Raw genomic sequence first — 26,906 nt, 5'->3', positions numbered from 1 at the left:
TGTACTTTGCGGTAGCACAATAAATACCAGCTGCTTTACTGAGCCTCCTTTGGAGTTAGGGACTCGTGCGTAATCAGGGCGGCCTTTCCGAGCTTTCAGGAGAACTGTCCGTGTGGAAATCGACCTCCCCGTCGCAGGACAGGCTCCACAAAAAAAAAAAAAAAAAGAACAAAAAAAAAAAAAAAAAGAAAAGAAAGGAAGGAAGGAAGGAAAGAGACAGAGAAAGTAAGAAAAGCAGCAAAGAACAGGTGGAAGCCGCGCACGCGGAAGACAACTTTCGGGGGCATTCTGCCTGCGCGTTTCACGCGTGGTGCGCGCAGGTGGCGCCGGGTCCCTGCGCTCCCCAAGCTCCCCGCGTAGACCCGCAGGGTGCCCAGGAGGCCACGGGGAGTCTCCGCCAAGGTGAGGGGAAGCTTTCAACCCAGGCGGGGGAGGAGGGCGGGCAGGAAGCGGAGCCAGAGCCGGCGAAAGAAAGACTCCAATTCCCAGCCCCCCGCCCCGCGGGGTGCGGGGGCTGGCAGCGCATGCGCGAGGCCCGGCCCCCAATTCCCCTAGCGAGCTAGGGAGGCCCCCGGCGGCCCGGAGGCTGCGAGCCGCGGCGGGACCCGAGCGCACGCAGGGGCGCGGCGGCGCGGGGGCGAGCGGGGCTGCGGAGGCGGCCGTCGAGAGCCGGGAGCGCGGGGAGCGCGGGGCGCGAGGGCTCAGCCGCGTGCGGGCACCCGAGGGCCCGCCGCCTCGGCCCTGGGAGGGGCCCGGCGCCCGCAACACTCCCCGCCCGGAGAGGGATGCGTGAGTTTCGCCCGGGCTCGAGGGCAGGATGTGGGAGCAGGACAAAGGCTGGGCGGCGGGGGAGGAGTTGGGAACTGCGAGCCGGTGGCCGCCGCCGGAGCCCCCGCCTCGGGCGAGCTAGCGGAGTCGGCAACTTTCCCTGCAACTTTTGCAAAAGGGGAGGTAAAAATTCTGCAAGTTGTTGCACAGCTCCAGGTCTCCCCCCCCCCCCAGGTCCCACGAACGGAGGGGAGGGGACACCGCAACCTTCCCCGGACGGGAGATGACCGCCAGCTCTGCCGAGGTGGGCAGGAGGGGGCTCGGGGCCGGGGGCGAGCGAGGATAGGGGTGCCGGGGTCGGAGCGGGGGGCGCGCTTCGGCCGCTGAGGGGCCCGTGTCCACGCAGGGGGCGCCCTGAGAGCCCGGTAGCCTCGGATCGCGGCGCTGCGGACGCGGTGATGGATGAGCCCTGGTGGGAAGGGCGCGTCGCCTCGGACGTCCACTGCGCGCTGCGCGAGAAGGTCAGTCCCTCCCCGGCCCGCAGCTCCGGGCTGAGTCCCGTCCCTTTCGCTCTCGGCTGTTTGCTCGGGTCGCCCCCGGGAGAACTGGGAGCTCTCGGTGCCTTCCTTCGCTCCTGCCCAGAGCCTTCTCCCGGAGAGTCCGGGGAGAAACGAGATGGGAGAGCTTAAGTTGTTGGTTTTTTCTAATTAGGCGCCCAGAGCTCCCCGCCAGCGAAACCGAGTCGCTCTACTCTTTAAGGTGGTATTTCCCGTAATATTGTCACACGAGGCTATTTTAAAAGGTGGATGAATGGGCTTAAACATTTTAATGTGCAATTTAAAAACGTACCTAGCAAGTTTTGCATAGGATGAACGATGCTGATTTCCCTCCCATTTACTGTCACGATGTAGCAGTTCTTGCAGGGGCCGGGTGGACAGGGCAAAGGGTGGGAAAATGGGGGACATCTGTAATAATGTCAACAATAAAAAAAAATTTTTTAAAGAAATATAATCCCAAAAAAAGAAAGTTAGTAAAAGTAGTGATTCAATATAAAGAAATATTAGATCAGGTATCATAGTTATACCCCCCTCCCATATCTCTAGGATGGCGCTGAATAAACTTTAAGAAATACTAATCTCAATGAGAGGCTATAAATCTTAGGGGATGTGAGGCGAAAACAAAACACTCCCCTGCCAGTTTGCCTCCGGTGGCAGAAGGGGGGGAGCTGAAATGTGATCCCTGGACTCCCCTCTCCTCAAAGGCAGAAGGGGCACTGACTGGGTGGAAAGTCCAGGTGGGCTGGAGGCATGGCCTGTGTGTCTTGCCTGCCGCCCCTGGGATGAAACTGGGACGCGTGGTTTGGGGAACAGGTGTGAAATAGAGCCTATGGCTTCCTAGGGCTACCATGACAAAGTAGCACAAATGAGGGCTTAAAACAGTGGGAATATGTTCTCTCACAGTTCTGGAGGCTACAAGTCCAATGGCCAGGCCATTCTAATCCTCAGCATTTTTTTTTGCTTTGTGGATGTATCACTGTAGTGTCTGAATGTCCTGTCTGTCTGTGTCTTTGTTTTCTCTGCTTAGGACACTAGTCATTGAAATAGGGTCTACTTTAAACCAGCATGAACTCGTCTTAAATTTAGTTAATTACTATACATCTGAAAAGACCTTATTTCCAAATAAGGTCACATTCTGAGTTTCCAAGTAGACATGACTTTGGGGGATACTACTCAACCCAGTACAGGGAGGGAGAGGTCTTCTCAGTGGGGTATCTGAGTCCCTACACAGACAGGTCCCACATCCAGTGCATTTGCACCCAGTGGCCATGGAATTCTGCTTAAAAAGTCACCAGCTGTTCAGGGTCTTTTCCTCATTTGGAAGTAGCTGTCTTTCAGCCAAGTTGTTTTTTCTTTTGTTCTGTACCTACTGGTCCATGTCTGTCTTGCGTTGCTTGTCCAGGCTATAACTTTCCTTTGCATCCCTTGGTCTTCTCCCTGGAGCTGAGGGGTCAAGGTGCAGCCTATTCTGGGCCTCTGGAGAAGAAATCGGGTCTCGGTGGTTTAATTAAAGAGCGGGGCAGTGGGATGGTAGACCAGGCAGTCTTGGTCTTTTTCTGGAGGTGGTGGCTAAATGGATTAGTGAGGGCTGCCGTGGAAATCGGATGTCCTTGCTTAGCATGGGCTCAGGTGGTTTTCAGTTCTGCTCATAGCTTGGGAGGAATGACTTTGACCTTATTTGCCCCTTTCCAGCAGGGCAGATTTCTAAGAACAGTATAAACTCAACCAACTCAGTTATCTGAGAATCTTTTATATGTAAGTGAGTGTTCTTATCTCTCTTCTAGCCACTCAAAGGAGCAGGGCAGGCAGATCCCATTAATTGTGCCTCACCCATGCCATAGTGCCAGATTAGTTCACTACCTCGAGGGGGGACAGGTTTGTTCAGGTTTTACAGGTTAGAAATAGAAAACTCACTCAGGGGTTGATGGTCAGGGTCACCTGTGATTTGAAGCTGGTCTTAGAGGGTAAATCCTTTGGTTGTTATGTCTTGCCTCCCCAGTATATTAACTGTTTCTCTCCTTTATTTCTTCTCCCTCTTCAAAAAGAAGATGCTTCTCGGGAAAAATTGACTTGATGGAGAGAAAAGTGAAGACCAGGGTAACTCAGTAGCCACACTAGCTTCACCTTTCTTAAGGAATGAGGGCTGGCCCTTTATTTTCCCCAGAGTAATTTTTTTATTAAACATGTACTCTAATAACACATTTCTAACACTGTGGAACAAGTTTACAAGTGCCCGGTGCACAGCAGACACTCACTGTTTGCTGAAAGTGGCCAGATGAGTACAGAGCATGTTTCCTTATTTGCTGTTGAATTGTTGTCCTGCAACCATGAGCTGTTCACCTCTCTCGACTGTGGCAGGAAGTGAGGCTGGGATCACGGAGATAGTGGGAACCCCACTTTGTGGGGTAGACATTCCAATATAACATTATACTACAGTGCGTGAAATGTATCCTTGTGGAAACGCACCTTGGTGTTGGATGCACACTAGGAATGGTGGTAAAACTGAGCTGCTCATTTAACCTCTCCAAACCTCTTTAAACCTGGCCCCCATCACTCATTCTTCTAAATAGCCGGAACTTAAGTTGTGTCACTTGCTTAAAGACCTTCAGCTGTCATCACATGGTACCTACAATAAAATTCCCAGCCCTTACCACCACCTGGAATACCACACACAGTTGGGCCCTGGTCTGCTCTCCTACCTTGTCTCCCACCTGCTCCCACACTAACCCCCTTTCTCTTCCTTGAGTAAGTCGAGCTCATTCGTGTCTCAGGGCCTTTGCACGGCTGTTCCCTGTATTTGGAGTCCACTTTTCTCTATTTCTGTTCCTCTGTGTCAGCCTATCAGATCATCCTGTTTTGTTTTCTTTATAGCATTTGCCAGCATCTGGAATTATTTTCTGTTTATTACCTTTCCCCCAGAATATCTGCCCCACAAGAATAGGCCTTGTTCAGTGCCTTATTCAGTGCCTAGAACAGAGCCTCCCCAGTGCGGAATGATGAAATAATGACTCTACCTTCGTTTCCGAGTCTGTAAACTGGAGAGAATGTTTTACAGGCTGTTAGGAGTAAGTGAGAGAACCTAACAGCTGTGTGAGAAGCGTGGCGGGGACATGACAGGTGTCTTTCCACTTACAAGCGAGGCATCTGAGGCCAGCAGCCCCTTTCACGTGCATGGTCAGGGTAAGCTTGGGGTTTGTGACCACCCTCTGAGGGGTTCACAGTTGTGACAGGCAGCCCTTATAAGAAAGACATTGTTATTCCATTGGACCATTATGGGCTTGCAGTGGGATTGAGGGTGGGAAAAGCAGCAATTTGCCAAAAGTTATACACTTGCTGAGATCTGGAACCAGGAGCTAGACCCCATCAGCAAGATCTAACCAGCCCTGATCAGGCGCCCTGACTGGCGAGGAGAGAATGTAACCCTTCCTCCACCCATACCCCTCTGGAGAAACCTCTCCCTGTCCTGCCTCTCAGGCTGCCTGTATCCCATGCTCAGCCTTAAACTTCGCCTTCGAGCATCCTTCCTGGCCCTGTTGCTTCCACTGGAGCATATGTAGAACCCCTCCTTTGACTCTCCCCCTTCTGTCCTTTCTGCTGGGGCTGGGGGTGCCAGCCAGGACAGGGGAGTCAGTTTTCTTGCCTGTCCCACCTGTGCCCTTGGACTTCTGCATTTCACATGAGGGGAGGAGCGGATCATCAGGCCGGTCGTGACAGTGAGGCTGTCGGTGATGATTTTTTGGTAAGAAGGTATGTGCCCTCGCGAATACTCAGATTAAAACCAAGAGCCACCTTTTTTATTCCCCCTGGAAAAATGCACACACCAGAGTTTAAAATGAATCGAGTCTCGAGTCCAACAACAGGTTGAGGGCCACCTTCCTTGTCCTTCAAGCCTCTCCCCTCCACCACGGCTCCTGGCCCCAACCTCATGCTCATTTTTCTCACGGTGCTTGTCACCCTGTGTAGTAACTTGTCCTGCCCACTTGACTGTGAGCTCCTTGCAGCCCTGAGGGGTGTCTCGACATTCCCAGACCAGAGTCGGGTGTGGAGAGGGGCCCAGGGGTGTCCACTGCCTCACCCGCTGCAGGTACAGCATTGGGAGAGCCCAGAAGGGAAGGACCAGGCTCAGATGGACCCTCCTGGGGCACATCGAATGGATGTGCAGGAGCGCTTCTCAGGGATCCTAGTCAGGTCTTTGGCACGTGCCAGGGGATGCCCCTGTCCTGGCTGGGCAGTGTGTGTGAATGGCTATGATGCTGGCTGTGGTGCCAGGCGCAAGACCAGGTGGGGGCTGCCTCCCTACTCTCTACAGACTTGCATCTTCTCCTCCCGGATAATTCAGGGGGAGGAGAGGAATAGGGGAAGGGGTTAGAAGTGGAATTCCCAAGAGCAGATTTACTGGCATGAACCAAAGTCCAGTGTAAGGATCTTAGAACAAGAACTACCGGTTGAGCCCAGATCACCCTCCCCCAGATTTCTTCCAGGAGGTTCTGCTTTTCTCCTGGAATTTTATCTCCTAATGAGCAGCAGAATAGATAGAATTTGGTCTGTTCTTTTGTTTTATGTCCGTCTGACATATAATTTTCACACTCTGATTAGTAGGAAGTGGTTATGTTAGGAAACAAAGAAAACGTTTAAGGACCCTCATGCTGTGATTTAAGGCTTCTTGAGGATGTGGAAGACTTTCTGCATAGGGGGATTTGGGGATGCTTCAGGGATGGGGGAAATCCTACCCTCCCAAAGCCATGTGACAAGTCCTACGTGGCATGACCTGGTAGGTTTATCTTCCTGGGCCACGGCCGCCTCCTCCCTCAGGTGTTTGCCTTCTCTCAGGACTGGAGCCACGGAAGACCTTTGGGGTCTTCTCGCCCTGCCCCAGATTTGAGATCTGCAGAGATGAATGCGCTTTTCCTACTCCTATAACGTAATTCCTTTCACACCTAGAGAACTTGAACCCTCTGAGACCACATTTCTTAAACCAGTGGACGTATAAAGGACATTTTTACTGACTTGTGACTGGACTTAGTCTTCACCCGAGGATATTTTTTCCTTTGCTTTTCAGAGAGCGTGGAAGGGGGAGAGAGAGAAGAGACATCGGTGTGAAAGAGACACATTGATTGGTTGCCTCCTGTTCTCTCTAACCGGGGCCAGGGATCGAGCCTGCAACCAAGGCACGTGCCCTTGACTGGAATCGAGCCCAGGACCCTTCTGTCTGCTGGTGGATGATCTAACCACTGAGCCAAACCGGCCAGGGCTATGACTGAATTCATACAAAGATCTTCCATAACACCACCAACAAAAAGCGACGTTGAGTGATGATAATGTGAGTGACCGCTGTTTATTGAGCATTTACTGTGTTTCAGGAAATGTGCCAAGCACAGGAATATATATTATCTCACTCGCCCTCGGTGCTGGACTTGACCCTGACTTATAGGTGGGGAACTTCAAGACTGAGAGGGTGTGAGTTTGAATGTACATTTATTTAAAAGAACATCCATTTAAGCAGAGAAGAGAAGCACAAGGCAGGGAACAACCGAGGCTCTGCCATTTGCGACACTGTAGGTCTGTATTTTAGTTTGTGTTACAAGGGTCCTACTAGAGCTAGGATCTCCCAAAACCGTCCTGGGAAGCTGCCAGCTGTGGGCTCTGGCCTTGCCGTGGGCATTGGGGAGGGCTGATTGCACGGCTTCCCTTAATTGGTCCTGGTGGGTCCTGGTGCCTCACCTGTGTGCGGTGTGTCTCACCTTGAAGTGATTTGGCCTTTGCTGTCGCCTGTCCCTGGGGTGGACGTGGTGGGCTGTTCTCACCTGCCAGAGTAAGAGGGACATCTCGGGGCCTCCCTTTGTTGCCTGAACTATTAACAGCTGGATGTGGTAGAATCTCATTCCAGCGCCATCCCTTGCCCCTGAGTAAAACCATGTCATTTTCTAGTGGCCTCTGAAGCATGCACAACCTTTATTTCTCCCAACATTAACATTTCTTCTCCTCCGCTTAAATGCCTTGAATTTCTTCCTTGTAAGGCTGAACATCTGTCTCCTTATAGAAGGTGGTGACCCAGGTCCACACTCAGCTATTTGCCTGGGTCACCCTGCATTGATTTTTCTATTCCCTTCCCCTCCTTTTGGATTTCTGCACCCCTAGGGGCAGTTTTTTGCAAATCATGAGACACGCCCAGCTCTACCCTATAAGAAAGCATTCCAGACACTGGCGACGGCACGTGTCTGCCGAGCTGAGTTCCAGGAATGTGTCATTCAGGCTTTGCAAACCCAAATCCTGGCTTTCACAAGCCCTTGCCTACTGACAGGGCTGCCTTATGCTCGTGGTGCTCAAGTGACCCTAAGCAACTGGCCCTCCAGGGCCCCTGGAGGTGAGGGTGAGGCTTAGTATAAGGAGGCGTTTCTTGCTGTCCAGCCTACAGAGGTGATCTGGGCTCTCCCCGGAGGTGGATAGAGAGGATAGGAGATTGGTAAGAAATTGGGTTGGGGGGCTGGAAGAGATGTCGGTCAGGGTGGTGTTCAGCTTGGAGACTCCCCGACCCCCATGCCTCACCTGTATTCTGTAGGAAGCTGGAGACAGAGCTGAATCAGAACTCGGCGCCCTGTCTCGAGTCCTCCAGGACTTAGAATACCAAAACGCCCGCGACACTCAGCCCAGACTTGGTCTCAGTGCTTCTTACCTATAGAAGAAGCACGTGACCTGGGAGCCTTCCTTTCATCTGCACACAGGGACAGTGCCCCGTGCTCCACCCTCCTCCAGGTGTCCCAGGAGAAAGGGGGTGTAGGAGCACTCGTCAGCCTCCGGGGCCTCTGAGTTGTGATGTGGGGAAGGGGCTTGGCGGGCACTCTGGTTGGCTGGGGGAACCTGTGCTAAGTGAGGGCAGGACATTAAAGGCTTCAAGCTGGCCCTGTGCCCTTGCCCTTGCCTTGTTCTTTGTCTTCCTAAACCACACAGCACCTTGGGTAAAGGGAGTGCAGCCAGCCATTCTCTACTGTGTCTGAGCACCTGGCAGGAGGCAGTGCCACTGTGATTCTGCTCTTTTCTCTCTTTTTCTTTCCCTTTTTATAAGTTACTATACACACATACATGACAGTGTTTTCTTCCTGGTTTGTTTAGGAAACTGCAAAAGTAAGTACCAGCAAACAGAAGAAAGTAAAATTCCCCCCACGGTCCCACCACTTAGAAGTGATCTCTGCTGGCATTTTGGTATAAGCTCTTTTGTGTGTATCATCACAATACATTTTAATTTTGGGTATTTATTTATTTATTTATTTATTTTAGTAAAACTGGAAAGTATCTTGCTCAGAACACTGTGTATTTACAGTATAACTTAAGTTTAACTGTATGTACTAAGTAGCTTTCTATGTCAGTAACTATTCTGTAGTATCATGGGTAATGTTTGAATGTGTGGATACACTATGATCCCACGAACTCATCTGCTTGTTGGATATTTAAGTGGAGCTGCTTATTATTTTAAATTGAAGTATAATCTATATATAGTGCAATGTGCAGATCTTAAGTATGCATACAGTTTAGAGTGTACAGTGAGTTTTGACAAATGTATACACTCTTGTAACTACCACCATAATCAAGATAGAGAACCTTACCATCAGATGGCTTTTATAGTAGATTTCTTCAGTCGTGGTTCAGATAAGGCCCATGCATTCCATTCTTAAAAACTTACTCTTAAGTCTTTTATACTCTAATAATCTTCCTGCCTCCCATCCCCTTAAAACACTTTTTTTTTTATCCATTGATTTTTGGAGAAAACGGGTCATTTGTCCTGATGAAGGTCCCCTACCCTTGATTTGGCCTATTATTTCTTCATGGTGCTGTTTAACTTGAGTTCACTAGTAGCAGTTGGTTTATATACATCCGTACTCTGTGGGCTTTTAGCCTGCTTGTTCTCTAGCTGACAGCTCAAGCATCACTTCCTCAGAGGTGCCTTCTCTGAGTCCCAGACAAGGTCAGGGCTGGGCCCCTGGTTATATGTTCTCAGACCACTCTGGGTTATTCCCTTAGCACTCAGCACAATTTTTAATTACTCACTTATAAATGCGATTGTTTCATTTGGATCCAGCTTCCCAGGCCTGTGAGGGGCAGGCCGGCAGGCCTGTGTCTCCGCAGGCCTAAGCATCTGCTGCAGGCAAGCCCCCCCCCCAAGTATGTACACATCACGGACGCCTTATCTGAGGTCTGTGCGTTACAGCCCACACATCACTTTCCCGGACCTCACTGTTGAAATAGTCTTGCGTGTGGGGTAGGTAGCATGGCTGCCAATAACCCCATCTTTCTGGTAGAGAAACGGCCTCCAAGGGCACAAGGACTTGGCCAGGGTCCCCCTGTTAAGTGGGAGAGCTGGAGCCTTAAAACTTTGCAATGTGCTGTCCCGAGTCTGACTTTGGACAAGCAGGGGACTTGCAGCCAGCCTTGAAGTCGGTGATGGTGTAACATGAACTTCCCCTTCAGCAGGCCGGCGCTCTGAGCGGCTACCGAGGAGGTGAGAAGGCCCGTGGGGGGTGGGGGGTGTTAGGCTGTTGACTCGGAGCTGAAATCTCTTGTTGGTCTCTCCTTTTGTGTTAACTTTCTGTTTTGAAATAATTTCAAACTTACGGAAGAGCGGCCAGCCCGGTACACAGTTGTGAACATTTTAAAACATTTGCCTTACCGTTCTTTCCCCCCATATTTCCCCCTGGAACCGAGTTGCAGACATACCCCATTTTACCTTAATACTTCAGGGTTCATTTTTGCATGGTTACTCTTAAGTCGAGCCATGAATCGGCTTTGGGGGGAATTTTTGTCAAACCACTACCAACATCTTCCCAGGTGTCAGGAGGCCTTTTTTGGAAGGAGGGAGTCAGCATTCTGGTCGTGACAATCCCTCTGTTTCTCTGCCTCTCCGCCTTCATTTCTTACTCCTGCTGGTCCTCAGACCACGTTTTGCTCCCTCCTGACAGTAAGTGTTGTGAGCCAGGGCTTATCCAGCCAGTGTCTCCTCAATTTTCAGTCAGTTTCTAATCAATCCAGCCCACATCCCTGTTCATGGAGCAGCACCGACAGCTTCGACATTCTACTTCTGACCTGTTAGAAGGAACAAGGGGAGGACTTGGGGGACAGCGTTTAGAAAGTCTGCAGTCGTGTACAGTAATGTCCTAGGCCTTCACACTCACTCACTGACTTGCCCAGAGCAACTTTCAGTCCTGCGAGCTCCACTCATGGTAAGTACACTCTACAGGTGTACATTTTTAATCCTGTATGCCGTATTTTTTCTGTATCTTTTCTGTATTTAGCTATGTTTAGATACTCAGATACTTATCAGTGTGTTACAGTTGCCTCCAGTGTTCAGTACAGTAACATGCTGTACAGACTTGTAGCCTAGAGCAATAGGCTGTACATATAGTCTAGGTGCATAATAAGAAATGGAATGATTTTTTATGCCATCTAGGTTTGTGTAAGTGCTCTGTATGACATTCACACTGACGAAATCACCTAAGAACGCGTTTCCCAGAACGTACCCTGTCATTAAGCGATGCGCGACTATAAGTGGTGAACAGAACCGAGTTCTCTACCTACACGGAGCTTATAGTCGAGCGTCAGCTGTAAAGCACAGACAGGTGCCCAGCTCCGTGCCCAGGAAGCCTGGTGCAGTAAACCAGCAAGCAGGGAATGTAGTAGGTTCCTCGGACTCCCTCAAGCTGGGTGGTTTAAAACAAAGTTTATTCTGTCACAGTTCTGGGGGCTAGAAGTTCAAAGTCAGTGCCATGCTCCCTTCAAAGGCTCTGGGGGAGGGTCCTTCCTTGCCTCTTTTAGCATGTGGTGGTTGCTGGCAATCTGTGGCATTCCTTGGCTTGTAGCTGCGTCACTCCGTTCTTCATGTGGCCACCTTTCTGTGTCACCTTTGCCTCGTCTTTCCTCTGTATGTCTGCATCTCTGTTTTCTCTTTTTATAGGGACACCAGTCATTGCATTAGGGCCCAAGCTAATCCATTAGGCCCTCATTTTAACTTGATTGTGTCTGTAAAGATCCTGTTTCCAAATAGGATGACATTCTTAGGTTCAGGGTAGACGTGAGCGTTCTTGGTGGGGAGGCACTATCCAATTCAGTACGGGGGTGGGGGAGGCTTCCGTTTTTTTTCAGTAAATTCCCAGGAGACTCCAGTGCCTGTGGTCAACTTACTGCAGTTAAAGGAATCCGGGACCACGGATCAGCAGGGGAAAGGAGTCCCAGCTGGAGCAACTAGTGGGTAGTGGTGGTGGTTGCTTTACTGACCTGTTTTGGGCTGCATATTAGCATCAGGGTGCCCAGGAGAAGCCATCAGAAGGAATCTGGAAATTGGGGATGGGAGTCGGAAGTGTGGGATAAAGGGCTTATGAGGCCACAGCTTAGGAATGGTGACCCAGGAGGAAAGGAGGGAAGATCCAAGGGGTGGACCTGTTCTAGAAAAACAGCATGGAAGGGGCATATGGAAGGTGACCCCTGCCCTAGACAACAGAAGGCATGGGAGAGAATGAGGGGCCCGCCTGGCCGAGGAGTTGCGGATGGGGTCATATTAGGGTGTTGCTGAAGTAAAGGGTGGGGAGGGTTATAAAAAGGCCACAAGTGTTGTCCATGGAGGTATTGGAAGGGCTCAGTGGCGTGGGTGGGAGGGGGACCACAGTGGGGTGGGCAGACACGTCTTTGGCCACAGTTGGATGCCTGGCAGAGCCTCTGGCTCCTGGGAATGAGGAGGTGTGTCTGGAGCCAGCCCCCCATGCCATTTTCTGAGTTTGGGGGGCTGGTGAGAGATTTGGTTGGTGGCCGGGGATGACCTTTCTCTGTCTACTGAAAGGAAGCTACAGGCCGGACGTCAGCAGGAAGGGATGTCCCTGGCATTTTTGGCTTTCTGTTGAAATAGTAGCCCACACAGATGTCGATTCTTTACTGAAAATGCCTCTTCGGGTTTATGAAGCAACAGGGCGCAGAAGGGAAGGGGAGTGATCCTCTGGCCTCGAAGGGCCTCCCAGGTCAGCCTCCTGTAGCCTCTGAACAACCAACCTACCCCCTCCCCTTTCTTTTTCCCTTTCAGTTTGCAAGTCTCCACTTCCTGTTGGTCACCTCGGTTACCCCATGGTGTGTCTTCATGTCTTGCTACGCTTTGTTCTCAGGCAGACTCAACCCCGGCAGCTGTTTCCCAAGCAGCTGGCCCAGTGCCTGGAGGCCCAGCCTCCCTCGGGAGGCAGTGGTGGGCAGCAGTGAGGATGAGCATGGCTATGGTGGGATGCGCAGAGGCGAGCAGAGTGGTTTTCTTTTGGTGGCTGGTATGGGAGAGCAGCTCAGCTCTGCTCTGCACCTTGGGCCGTTTATAAAGTGGTTGTCACGCTCAAAGCAGGGTCACACCCCTGGCCCGGCCAGCTTCTCTGATGTCCAAGTCCAGGATTTGCCACCAGCCTGCAATGTGACCTTGGCCATTGCACTTCTGTGCCTTGGTTTCCTCGATACTGGTGCTACTGCTACTTGGGCCCACCTTGAAAGGGTGTGCGTTGGGGTGGAGAGCCCAAATTGAGTCACAGCTGTGAGGGGTGATAGTTCCATGAGAGGGAAAAGTGTGTGTATTTGTGTGTGAGTGCGCACGCACGCAGAGAAACAAGACTGGAAGGGCAGATACCAAAACATGTACATACTCTTATCTCCTTCTGGTGGGATTGCTGGTGATTTTAATGTTCTTCATACTCATCTGTATTTTCTAAAATTTCTATAGTGATCAGACATTTTATAATTGGTTCACTATAACATTATTTTAGAAGGAAAAAACAAACCTAAACTATCGTGTGTGTTAAGAGCACAGAGTCAAACCCAGATTTAGATCCATCATTTATTAACCTGGTGCCTTTAAGAAGGTTGCTTAGCCTCTCTGAACCGTCCTTGTCAGGGATACTGGAAGGCTGACAATCCCCACGTCGTGGGCCTGTTGGAAGATGAGAAGACAAAATGCATGAAACACTGTGTCTGGCAAATATATATATATATACACACACACACACACACACACACACTTTCAGATTATGCAGATATATAAAGCAGAAGGTTATATAAGGTTTCATCATAATGAGCAATTCCAAATACTCATGAAGACCAGAGGGGAGGTACAGGAAGCTCAGGGAGCTGAATTCCAAGGGAAGGAGAAAGCTTTGTCCTTGCCTTGAGATGACATGTGCCTCAGTCTACCCAATAGAATCAGAGGATTATTAAGGAGGAAGCAGGTCAGTGTTTACAGAGACTTGGGAGCTTCCAAAATTATAAATACATATATTTTATATATATATATATACACACACACACATATATATATGTATATATACAATTACACATAAAAGAGAGGGCAGCCGTGAGGGATTTAACCTTGGGCCCAGTCCCTGGACACCAGCCCCCCAACAGGGCCCTCAGTACTGGGATGCCTGGGGCTTCGGGGAACTGGCATCTCCAGCCTCTCCTGCCTCTCCTCGGTTCCTGCTGTGTGGAAATTCTTACCAGGGCAGTTCTGCGGGTGGAAGCTGTGGTTTTTACTCAGAGAGCTTTTCCGTGAATCTCTCAGTTTTAGAATCATTGAATTATCAGACTTTGAGCCAGGGATTTTCGCGAGTTTCATCATGCAGATGCCCTGGGGCTCAATTTTCCCCAATGCACCAGTACCCAGCTGCCAGCACCGTAATGCACCGTTTTCCAGAACAGACTCTCTGGGATGTTCTTACTCTGTCCTCCAAAAGGGGTGTGGTGGTCATTGTCTGTGGATGGATAAATTTAACCTAGAGTTCCTCAAAACTCTGTAAGTCTTTTTTCCTGAACAAATGTTTCAGGACCTCTAATGGGCTAATATATGTTTCTTTTTAGGAAGGAGCGATGTAGTATGCAGTGTTTCCCAAACTAATGGCCCACAGAACCCTTTTCTTTACAGAGTGTATCTTGGGACTGGAGTTTCCCAATAGAACATACATTGGGAAATGTTCCGTTTTAAATGACTGAGTATAGAGTTCATAATTCATAATTCTTGAAGCTCCCAGTCCTCTGTAAACACTGACCTGTTTCTTCCTTAGTGATTCTCTGATGCTATTGGGTAGACTGAGGCACATGCCACCCCAAGGCAAGGACAAGCTTTCTCCTTCCCCTGGAATTCAGCTCCCTGAGCTTCCTGTACCTCCCTTCTGGTCTTCATGAGTATTCAGAATGGCTCACTATGATTATTAGTTTTATTCAACCTAAGATTAGGAGCAAATCATTTTTTCTTACCTTTTCAGGTATTTGCCATTCCCCAAATTTGGAGGCTTTGGTAATTATTGAGCATTTCTTTTGTGGCAGGTATTGAGGTCACAGAGATGAACAAAATAAACCTAGTCCCTGCTCTTGTGATGTTTATTGTCAAGGGGTGAAGAACAGTAAAGCAGATGGATGGATGGATGGATGGATGGATGGATGGATGGATGGATGGATGGATGGATGATGGATGGATGGAGGATGGATAGGTGGATGGATGAAAAATCCTTGATGCTTGGGGAGTGTCTGATAAGGGCATGACCAGGAAACACTCTTTTCAGAAGTGACTTTTTTTTTTTTTTAATATATCTTTATTGATTTCAGAGAGAGGAAGAGAGAGGGGGAGAGAGAGAGAGAAACATCAATGATGAGAAAGTCATTGATCGGCTGCCTCCTGCATGCCGCGCACTGGGGATCGAGCCTGCAACCCGGGCATGTGCCCTGACTGGGAATCGAACCTTGATCTCCTGGATCCTAGGTCAATGCTCAGTCGCTGAGCCACGCCCAGCCAGGCCCAGAAGTGACTTTTAAGCTGAAGGAAGAGTGGGTTAATAGTGAGGTAATTAGAAAATAACACAGTGCAGGACACCAAGGGTTAAAATGGAGACTTCCCTTCCTCCCCTAATATGACTAACCAGGGGTGACTGGCTGAACTTTTACAGTGCACGTGACCTTTAAACTCTGAGGTTAGCCTCAAAAGGCCAGCAGAGCCCATGTGTGAAGAGCATACGCTGAATTTTTTTCCCCTATCTGTTCTACAGCAGTGACAGGCCAGGGTCCTTGCCCAGCAGTCGTAGCTGTGGACTCGGGGTCTTTTTAACTGCACTTGGGCTGGCCTGGCCCATACTCCCAGGCACATCTGAGCCCAGCACAGTTGTGGAGTGTTTGCCACCTCTGCCAAGGTCAGACTGCACGGGGAGGGTCAGTGGAGAGGAGACACTCATCTGGTATCTTTGGAAGCAGGTCCAGGCAGCCCCACCCCCTCTGTCTGTAGCTGGGTTTGGGGTTTCATGTGGGTCATGATTCACTTGTCCTTTCTCAGAATGCTTTCCCTCTCAGACCACCCTCTTTCTTCTCTGGAACTCCCAGGAAGAGATCTTGGAGAGCAATAAGAGTGGTTTCTAAAGGACTCTAGCCTGTCTTGACTCCCACCACCTTCCTTTCCCCCAGAATGGCTCCTCTGGTCCCTGGAATGCCAGGCTTTCCCTCTTAGGGGGACAGTTTCCCCCACTCTGTTGGTTACCCCAGGGGAAGATGCAGGGCTAGGTAAGGGACACCTGGCGGGGGAGAGGGCATAGCAGGCCACAGACAGAGGGAGGATCCCCCAGTTGGTGTTTACTCCAGTCACACCTGTGTTCATCACGCAAGGACACTCCACTCAGATATTCAGCAGCCCGAACTGTGTGCCGGTGCGAGGATACAGCCAGGCCCTGGCGAGAGGAGGGGAGGTCACATTCTGGGGAGTGGGGAGGACAGTTAATAAACAAGCAAACACTTCAGTCAACAGTAATTGCTTACTATGGGACCATATAGGGTGCTGATGAGTGGCCTGAACAGAGACCCAGAGGAAGAGAAACGGCCCAGATGTCTAAAATGGGGGTCTGGTGAAGTCATGGCACAGCCTCGCAGTGAAACGCTAGGCAGCTGTTGAAAATGTCATTCTGATGTGTCTGAATTGGACATGGGACACCTTCGTAGTTTAAGACCCCATCTTGTAAACGTTTGCCCAGAGAAACATCTGAGGAATCCACATAAAACTTAATAGTACTTCTCTCTGCATGAGGGACTATAAATGGTATTTGTTATTTACTAGTTTTGAAAATTTGCCAGTGAACACATAATTTAGAATTGGTAAAAAGAAAAAAATTAAATTATATACTCAGTAAAATTAATAAAATAGTCACAAATAAGTTATATTAAAACAAAGTTAATACAAAAAAATAAGAAAAAGACTACTTCTGGGTGAGACCTAGGCATCTTGTGAGGATAACATGGGATATTCAACACAGTGCTGGCATGGGGATGTTATTAAAGGGTTAATCTTGTGACAGTGACGATGTGGGGTTGAAGGGAATCTCAGGGATACATTCTGAGTTGGGCCTTAATACAGTGCTTATCTAGTCCCTCTCTGTTTTTTTCCTTTCGAACAGAAACACAGTAATTGAAATAATAAAGAGGTTATACAGTGAATGTTTTTTTTAAAAATCCAGACATTGTTGAAAAGCATGAAAGTAAAAATCACATGAGGTCCCAGTGCTCTGAGATAACCAACGTTAACATTCCAGCGCATATCTAATAGTTTTTTCTAGCCTATTATTATTTTTAAAAATGAAGTAAACAACTGAGATAACAAAAGCAGGTTGTTGTAAGATGGACCCCCCCCCCCCCCCAAACTCCATCAAGGCCATCTGTCCCTATGCCCTGCCTGGTCATCTCACCTGAGAGCACATGCTCTCCTATGTGACTCAGGTGATAAAGGGCCAGCAGCCTGAGAGGGAAGTCTGGAAGCCTCTGTCTGCCCCTCCACCCCTCTTCATCTGTACCTTCCCCAAAGCCTTTCTGCTGGCCACACTGAAGCTGTCCCTGCTGAGAGGAAGGTCACCTGCCTAGAGGAAGGTCACCCTGCCTGGCCGGTTCCTGCCTCCTTTCCGCCCACTGGCTGCTGAGTGCCTGCCAAGTGCCTGCCTAATCCTGGAGAGCTTTACAGGCCGCCCGCCTGCTTGGGCTGCTCTTTTGTTTCTGGAATCCAGGCTGCTCAGCAGAAGGGGCTGCTTCATGCACCAGACACTGTGGCCTTCAAGCTGACTCGGGTCAAGAGTGCTTTGGGGGGAATGCGGCTCCTTAGAGCAAAGCCCTTGTCATGAATGCCTTTCCCCTAATTGGGTTAGGGAAGTAATCAGCCGAACTCTCCAACGAAACGGGGCCAGCACGCTGGCGTCCTACATTGTTGTTCATTTGCCAAAGAATCGCCCCCTAAGCACCAGAAAGAAGCCGAGGCTCAGAGCTCCGGATTCTATTTGGCTTGGGAGCTCTGTGGAGGGGATAGGCAGGGTTCCTGTCCTGCAAAGGTCTCCAGGCCCAGCTCTACACCCTCAGGTAGAAAGGTTGGTTCCACTGTACAAAGGGGGTCCCTCTGAGAGCCCAACAGAGGCAAAAAGCTTACCTCATGTGAGGTTGTATTGCCCAGCTTGCGGGAAAGGCCACTAATGCTTGCTGAGTGCTCCCAAATACTTCACATTTATGGCAGCATGACCCCCATTTTTCAGATGAGGACACTGGGATTTAGAATCCACTTGCCTGACTCCAGTATCTGCCAAGCTGCTCCCCCATGTGTTGGGGGAGGAATGTATTTGGTACAAGAAGCGATGTCCTGTATTCCTTTTTTTCTTTTAGTAGACTTCGTTTTTTAAGCAGTTTTAGGTTCACAGCAGTATTGAGCAGAAGTTAGAGATTTCCCATACACCCCTGCCCCCACACCTACAAAGCTCCCCCCATTATCACCGTCCCCCACCAGAGTGGTACCTGTTACAATCGATGAACCTATGTTGACACATCACTGTTACCCAAAGTCCATAGTTTACATTAGGGTTCGCTGTTGCTGTTGTACATTCTGTGGGCCTGGACAAATGACATGTACCCACCATTATAGTATCATTCAGGGAGGTATCACTCCCTAAAATCCCTCTGTGCTCTGCCTGTTTACCCTCCCTCTCTAACCCCTGGCAACCACGGATATTTTTACTGTCTCCATAGTTTCTCCCTTCTAGAATGTCCTAGTCGGGATCACAGTGTATGTAACCTTTTCGGATTGGCTTCTTTCACTTGGGAACATGCATTTACGTTTCCTTTATGCCTTTTCATGGCTATTCATTCTTTTTTCCTTGTGCCAGTATTTTCTGAGCACCTGCTTCTGTGCCAGGCACATCCCGGGCACTGGGCAAGTGGCGTAGGCAGCACAAGCATGGCCCCCGCGCCCCGGAGCTGGAGTGTAGCAGGGAGAGACAAATAAGTAACTGAATACTTGACCACGGAGACCCGCGTGCTAAGAGGGAGAACGAGGGGCTCTGATTTGGAAGATGAGGGGTCGAAAAGCCTCTCTTAGGAAGGACGTTTACTCCAGCACCTGAGGGACGAGCGGAACCGGGGATGAAGTGCATCACAGGCGGCTGCCTGGCTCTCAGAATCCTGCTTATCTTTGAGACGAGCCTTTTCCAGGAAGCCCTACCTGCTGACTCCCTGATGTGCATTGTCGCCCCTTCCAGGGGCCCATAACTTTTCCTTTTATGCACCAGTGGCTTCCTGTGAGAATCTGCTCAAGCCAGTGGACCCTTTTCCCGGGAGGTGTACGGAGGGAAGACCGACAGTGTGTTGCTTTGAGGTCTGTTCTCCCAGTTGGCACAAAGGGAAATCCAGAAGGAGTTAAGCCCGGCTGAGTTGAGCAGGGAGGGGCGTCAGGATGTTGCGTGTCTTGACGTATGTTTTGGGGCTTTGAACTGTCTTCATGAGGACAGTGCAGCTGGGCCAAAGTTCACTTGGCTAATTTCCAGTAGCTGCCGGGACAGAGCCCAGGGATCTGTGATTGTGTTGCTTCTTGTCAAGAGCCTTAAAGTCTTAGGGCTTAGAGGAAATACGCCAGCAGCCTGCAAGCTAGTGGGGGCTGCTGGACGGTGGGGAGGTAGACCGTTGTTATAGGGAGCTGCAGCCCCACATTGGTGGCTGCTACTAGCTGTCTGGCTGTAACCCAGGAGGAGCCTGGGGGAGAGATCATCATGCGTGGCCACTCTGTCCTTATGGATGCCCTGCTCTGAACCCTTCAGTGGCTCCCTATTGCCCTCAGGACAGAACAGATATCTTAGCAGGACTGACAAGCTGGGGCCCTGCCCACTCTCCTGGCCAGCTTGGTCCAGGCATGCCCCAGCCGTCTGGTTGTTAAAGCACTCTAGATTCCCAGATGGGACGCCTGTGTGGCTTTGCAGGTGCTGTTTGTCCTGCTGAGCATTCTTTCCTTCCTGCATCTTCAACAGTCAAGTCTTAGACGTCCTTCCAAAACTTGGCTAGATAGAGCTCTTTTCCTTGAAGTCCCCCCTGACTCGCCGCTCTCTACAGTTCGCCACGCCTTCCTCAGTGGGCCCAGGGCACTCTGTACTCACCACTGCACGGCAGTCCTCCTTTCCTCCCTTCCTCCCCTCCCTCCTTTCATTTCCTCACCAGTAGTTATTAGGTACCTGGGCACCTGGCTGTGGCTTAGTCACACTAGGGTGATGGGAAACCAAGGATGAGACCCCCACCCTCAAGGAGTTTAAAGTCCCATGTTGCCGAATAAACTTACAAATAATGAAGATGAAGAACACACAAGGGAGTCAACCCACGGAAGGAGAGAAAATGTTTGGAAATCATGTATTGATCAGAAGTTAAGCTGGGGGTAAAAGCTCTTCTCCAGGATAAAAAAATAAATGAATGAATAAATAAAAGGTTGAGGGGAAAAAAAGATACACCAAAAGGCTTCCAGCCTCAGATCTGTCACTAGTTAAGGAAAGCCTGCAGGAGGAGGGGAGTGTTGCTCTAAGACTATTTCAGACTCTGGTTCTTCCTATGCAAACATAAGGAGAGGAACTAATTTATTCAGGCTCTGAGCACTTTTCCATAGCAAAGCTCTGGGGCTCCCGAAAAAGCTGTGCCCTGGCCTCAGGCTCTCTGGGGGAGGCAGCCAGAAGAGGAAAGATCTCACCCAGCATGATATCTCAACCCCAGCTTCTCTTTCCCAGGGCAGACCTCCCAGCCCTCAGAGGACATAGGGGACTCCCACAGTGGTCAAAGCTTTCCTTCTTAGGATTGATCAGTTTGAAATTCTGTAATTGTCTTACTTGGTCACCATCTCTCCTGCTGCGCCCTAAATGCCTTGCGAGTGAGTGGATGGTGTGTCCATGTTATTTTCTCCTAACAGCTTTACTGAGATATTCACATACCATAAAAATCACCCTTTTAAAGTATACAGTTCAGGGCTTTTTTGTGTATGAGTATTTGGGAGTTCTTTGTACTATTATTTTAACAACTGTTTTACATTGAATTTTTATTCATTTATTTTTATTTTTTTTAAATATATCTTTATTGATTTCCGAGAGAGGAAAGGAGAGGGAGATAGAAACATTAATAATGAGAGATTCATTGATCAGCTGCCTCCTGCATGCCCCCAACTGGGGATCTGAGCCCGCAACCCGGGCATGTGCCCTGACTGGGAATCGAACCCCAATTGTCTGGATCCCAGGTCAACGCTCAACTGCTGAGCCACGCCCTTCCAGGCTACATTGAATTTTTAAAAAGTTGTGTCACAGTCCCAGCCGCAGAGGGAATTAAGCCTTGGACCCTGAGAGATAACTGTGCTGGGTGCTTCATGTCCATCTTTCATTTTACCCTCAGCTGCTGAGGAGGAAACGGATGAAGGCAGGTGGCCAGGGGGCACACCTTGGATGTGTGTCTCCTACATTCTGTGTATATCCAATAGTCAGCCTTTTCCTGGGAATGAAGCCGATTGTCCCCTTCACCTGCCCCTGTCATCGTGACGTTCCCTGACACTTTCTGAGCCTGAGCTCGGTGAGGGTGCACGGGACATGGTCCAGGAGTTTCTGGAATAGAGGGGCTGCCATCCTGGGACCCCAAGGAAAGTGAACAGCATAGGTATGGAGGGAATCGGTGCCCCCTTACCATCCAGCAGGCAGGCTCCCACCTCTTGCCTTTCTGGGGCATCCGAGGCTCTCGGGAGGCGGCCCTGACCCCCCTTCTGCCCTGCCTGTTCCAGGAACTGAAGCTGCCTGCCTTCCGAGCCCACTCCCCGCTCCTGAAGAGCCGCAGGTTCTTTGTGGACATCCTGACCCTGCTGAGCAGCCACTGCCAGCTCTGCCCCGCGGCCCGGCACCTGGCCGTCTACCTGCTGGACCACTTTCTGGATCGCTATAACATCACCACCTCCAAGCAGCTGTACGCCGTGGCCGTCTCCTGCCTCCTGCTCGCAAGTACGTGGAAACCGCCTCCTCCCCGAGGCTGCCGCCTCCCCCGGGAGCCTGGGTGCCCCCAGATCTTTGTCCATTTCCACGTCTGCACGTCTTCTGTGCTCATCCTTAACTGAGTGGGAACTAATATTATTAGTAATAATCAGCATTTTCTTTAGCATCTGTAATGTACCAGGCTAAGTAAGTGATAAGGATTTTAGCATCTTGAACTTTTAAAAAAAAAATTTTTTTTTAATCCTCCCTCAAAGATACTGGGTTTTTATTGATTTTAGAGAGAAAGGAAGGAGAGAGAGAAACGTGGATCAGTTGTCTCCTGTATGTGCTTCAACTGGGGATCGAACCCACAACCTTTTGGTGTACAGGATGGCGCTCCAGCCAACCGAGCCACCGGGCCAGGGCATTGCATCATGGACTTTTAATTAACACCCACTTCCCCACTAAACAGTGAGTTTCAGGGAGGGAAAGGAGCCTGAAACATAGTCAGACTTTAAAAAAATATATGGGATAAATGAAATGAGTGGAGCGAGAGTTTCTTTAGAGCTGGGCTTCCACACTTCACCTCGTTGCCATTACTGCAGGGAAGCGGAGTGTCCCACAGTGGCCAGCGGCCAGCATGACATTTCCTCACATTTAGTATTTTCTCCTTAAAATCCATTCAGATGTTACAGTCTCCACCACCATAGGTTATTGTCCTGTTTTATTTTATGGGCACCGCTCCCACCCTCGAGTCCTGGTGATGCTATAAGAAGACGGCACCCCTTTTCTCCCATGGCTTTGTCTGCTCCTGGCACACTGCCACCAACCCCCACAGGCACAATCACCCAGTTCCAGAAGCTTTAGGTTTTTCAAAATTCTGTCTTGTTTTCCACGCTGGCACCTTCCACCTGCTGTTATTTATAATTGCTCTGGCCGCTTTGGGTTCGCAGCCTCGCAATTTGTGATTTTCTCTACCTGGAGCCAGCTGGATTTCCCGTGTTGCAGAGAGGAGCCAGCCTGGCCGAGCCCACCCTGTTTGCTACCTCAAAGCCTCAAATCAACATGCAGCTCTCTTTGGTCTTGGGAAGAGGTGCGGGGCGTGCGAGACATCCCTGTCAGTGGAGGGCAGAATGGGCATCGCATTTCAGGCGGCCAGGAGAGGCCTGCGCCGTGGCCTTTGGCCTGCCGTTGTCTGTGATCTGTGAGCTGCGTCGAGGCTTGCCGGGGGCAGGGGACTTAGATTTCCATGGGGCCACTCAGGCTGTCCCCCAGTGTCTGTCTGGGGAGCTGGGACATGAGGCACACACTGGAGACTCCTTTGTGCTGCTGGGGCTGTGGCCGAGGGAGGGGGCCCAGCAGACAGAGAGGCAGACGCCCCCACCCACATGTCTGAGGGCAGCAGCCAGCCTCGGGTGGCAGGACGGGAGTTTTCAGGACACCTGCCATATGCTCAGAGGCCCAAGGAAAGAAAAGTTTCCATGACAGCCTGAAATCCTGTTCAGTCCTCCCTCCCCTCCCCCCAGGCGCACTGTCAGCCACAGGGGGGTCACCTTGCCTCAGGACGTTTGAAGTTCTGTGAATTCTATACCAGATAATTCCCAGAGAGAGAAGAGCCACAGGGCTGCTTGCTTGCCCCACTGTCAGTTCTTAGGTTTTGAGAGCTGCTTTCCAGACAGGGGCCTTTGCACAGATGGAACCTTTTCACGCATATACAGGCTCTTCTGCCCGCATAAAACGGGTCAGTCCAGGACCCATATCTACACACCTGTGGAAGGAGGTGGAAGAAAAAACAGCCTATAGGTTGTTCCGTGGTGGACCAGTGGCAAAGCCACCCATTGTCACGTCCGAGTTAATTGTTTGGGTTTCCTACTTAACCCAGGACAGGCTAAAAATAGTCTAGCTATATATATACTATAAATTGAGGAGACCCACTCTCCTCGAATCTTTCGTCTGATACAGCACCCCTCCCCCAACTGCCTTTTTGTTGTTGTTTACTTAAAAAGATAATTTGAAAATATGGAAACCCCACAACTTTCAGGTGAGTTGACTGAGACGATGTGACATCATCCTCAGTCATTCTGGCGACAGCAGCTTCGTTGCTTACCCGGTCTTTTTCTACATACCCAGCCCTGTGCCAGTCACTTTACACACACATCACATGGAATCCACAAGTAGCCTATGTGGTCGTGCTGTCATCTCCTCATTCTATAGGTTCAGAGAGGTTGAGTAACTTGCCCAAGGCCACACAGCTCAGAGTTTGATTTTTATTATCTGTCATTGAGGTAAAATTCATACTGCAACATAGAATAAAATTCATCATTTTAAGGTGTAAATTCCGTAGCATTTAGTACATTCACGCTGTTGTGCAGCTGTCACCTCTGTCTAGTTTTAGAACATGTTCATCACCCCAAAGGGAACCCAGTCCCTGGAAACTGCTCATCTGTTTCCTGTCCACACGGATTTGCCTGTCCTGGATATTTCATATAAAAGGCGTCATAGAATATGTGGCCTTTTGTGTCTGGCGTCTTTCCCTGGATGTTTTCAAGGTTATCCGTACTATAGCATGTACAGTACTTCATTCCTTGTAGTGGCAGAGTGCGGTCCATTTTATGGATGCACAGCCTTTGTTTGTTTATTTGTCTGTTGATGAACATTGGGTTATTTTCACCTCCGAGCTATTACATGATTAGTGCCGCTGTGGACGTTTAGGTACCAGTCTTATTTGAACGCCTGTTTTCGCTTCTTTCAGTGAAAGTGCTCATTGGAAGTACAGGTCAGATGGTAATTCCGTGTTGAACTTTCCAAGTGAACCTGGAGTTTTGGTTTTTTGCCTGGCGGTTGCTCCTCAGAGGTGGGTGGGTGTTGCGTCCTTAGGCCCAGGGCATGAAGCAGCAAGAAGAAATTCAGTGGGAGAAAGCCAGAGGACATGAGGCGGGCCCAGTGGCCTTTTTGCTAGGGTAGTGTGGCCTTAAATGTAAGAAATTATTGTTATGATATAAGAAGTGGGAGGTATATTTTTATTGTAAAAAATTCAAAAGATAGAGAACTAACTTAGTGTAAAAAATCAGTTTCCTTTCGAACCAGTAGTCCCATTCCCATAGTTGGTTGTGCATTCTTCCAGACCGAGATATACTTATATGTTTTCATAATTGGGAAAATCTATCTTCATTTACTAGGGTGGGAGGGGATGAATCATAGATTTACACCCATAGAAACTGCCCAGTAAACAAAACTGCCAGATTCCCTCCCTTCCTCCTGTTTCTCATTCTTTCTTTTTCTCTCCATCTGTTGCCCATCCCAGTCTTCAGAGATGGCTTCTGGGAACAGCAGGCTCTCGTGTCTTCTTCCAGAATTGATCTAGTGTATTTTCTAGCAATGTTCTGAGCATATACCAACACACAGTCAGGCCTCGTGATTGGAAGATTCGGTACCTGCGAATTCACCTGCTCAGTGAAATTTATTTGTAACCTCAAAATCAGTACTCAGAGAGCTTCTGCGGTCATTCACGGACATGCTCAGAGCGGCCAAAGCCGTGAGCCATCCTGCACTCGTGTTCGCAGCTGAGATGAAACAAGGCAACACCCTGCCGTCTCATCTCAGCTCTCATAGTCTGTTTAATGCCATGTGGTCTCGTTTTTCCACTTGTTGGTGATTTTGCTCTTTTAAATAGTCCCCAATCATAGTGCTGAGCTGCTGTCTGGAGGTCCTGAGTGCAAGAAGGCTGTGGTGTGCCGTTGGGAGAAAATATGTATGTTTGATAAGCTTCGTTCAGGCATGAGTTACAGTATTCTTGGCTGAGTTTCATAATAATGAATCAACACTGTGTTATACAGAAATACACAATACAAGGTTATGTAGTGATAATTGCTATACATAATATGGTAACTGTCCTTTGTGCTATATTTGCACACTTAAGTGAGTATGTCTGTGAGATAGAGTCCCAGAGGTGGAATTGTTTGGGTCAAGGGTGTGTGCATTTAAGATTTTGATAGCTAGCACTGAATTGCCTTGCTGATGTTTCAATAAAACCGACACTGATGAGATATCTTTTTTCTTAAATCGAACTTAATTTGCAGGAGATTTGGAACCACACCCTCCACCTAAACAACAGACTATCAGAAGAAGAGCCATGTCCCTTCCGCATCCTGGTCCCTCTCCAGTGTCCGTGGGTGGCTTTTCTTCTGTGCTCCCCTCGGGGAGTGTATTTGCATTCTGCCTTTCTGCTCTGTCCTGTCCAGGATATCCAGGCAAAGAATCAGTTCCCAGACCAATGGCTTTGAAGGATCCTAAAGCCAGAAATTATTAGCCACGTCTCATAGGACAGGGACCAGTAAAAGCCATTGCCTGCTGGGTGCTTGTGCTCTGGGCCTCAGAGATTCTCAGAGAGGTCTGTCTTTTTCCCAGTAAACCACCCTCACCACCCCAGCACTCCCCCTGCACCCCTCCTTTTCCCCTCCCCCCTGCTTTGATCATTTGGCAACTTGCTTCTGAGAAGCAGCTTTGACGGCAGGGCAGGGGCACAGGATGGGGTCACCCAATGGAGATTTTGGAAACTTGAAAGCAGTCTTAATCCCTCTTGGTAGAAAGGATGAAGGATGGCGCTGCCTTCCTTCCCTGGGGAGGTTAAGCCCTCCAGCCCTCCATGCTGGGGGTGCTGAAGGTACCTCCGGGGCACTAATTGTAAGCAGCACCTGCAAAGGGATAGTTTTTCAGGGGTGAATTTTGGATAGAGCATGAGATTTCCTTGCAGGATTAAACCCAAATCTGCAAGGAAATGTGGCTGCCCCCGTGCAGGAGATAATTGAACAGCTTCTTGCGTCCCATGCAAGAGTGCCCGCCCAGGAGGAACACGACATTTCCTCCCGGCCGTGGTTTCTTGTTTCTGAAGTCAGGAGAGGGCTTATGTTGGATGTGTGCACGTAATGTGACAGTTGTTGATTGTATTCCTCTGAAATCTGATGCAACATTGGTGGGGCACCTGCTCATCCGTGGCCTCTTGGTGGTGGCTGCCCAGCACAGGGCGGACTGGAAAAGGTGGCCTGTCACGTGAGGGCCACGCTGCACAAATTCAGCCTCGGGCCCCGGGTTACAGCACAGTGAGGGAGGACATGGTGATTTTCCAATTCCTGTTTCCATCTCTGCAGACTAGCAGGCTTAGAGCTCTTGAGGAGGCAAGGAGGGATTTTGTGTGAGTGCCTGTCAGACAGCTGGCTGGGCTGGAAACTCAGAAATTGTACAGTTTGTCTTAGCAAGTCTGCTGCCCAGACCTGTTTGTCCAGGGCCTGGGATTCTGGGCTCTTGGTATTTTTGTGTGGGG

At 49.7% G+C, this 26,906-nt stretch overlaps 1 protein-coding gene across 1 annotated transcript in view; it reads left to right on the top strand.

Moving 5' to 3' along the window:
- The first annotated feature begins 1,198 nt into the window (after positions 1–1,198).
- Positions 1,199–26,906, top strand: part of CCNJL (cyclin J like) — a 40,623-nt gene continuing 14,915 nt past the window's right edge. Inside the window, exons 1-2 of the mRNA XM_016214016.2 lie at positions 1,199–1,289; positions 21,403–21,616. Of these exons, the coding sequence (XP_016069502.1) occupies positions 1,227–1,289; positions 21,403–21,616 (277 nt within the window). The 5' untranslated portion in view covers positions 1,199–1,226. The remainder of the gene's footprint in view (positions 1,290–21,402; positions 21,617–26,906) is intronic.

This window comes from Miniopterus natalensis, chromosome 4, assembly GCF_054644295.1.
Source record: "Miniopterus natalensis isolate mMinNat1 chromosome 4, mMinNat1.hap1, whole genome shotgun sequence".
Taxonomy (NCBI): domain Eukaryota; kingdom Metazoa; phylum Chordata; class Mammalia; order Chiroptera; family Miniopteridae; genus Miniopterus; species Miniopterus natalensis.
The sequence above is the reverse complement of the archived record's forward strand: the minus strand, read 5'-3'. Positions and strand labels throughout refer to the sequence as shown.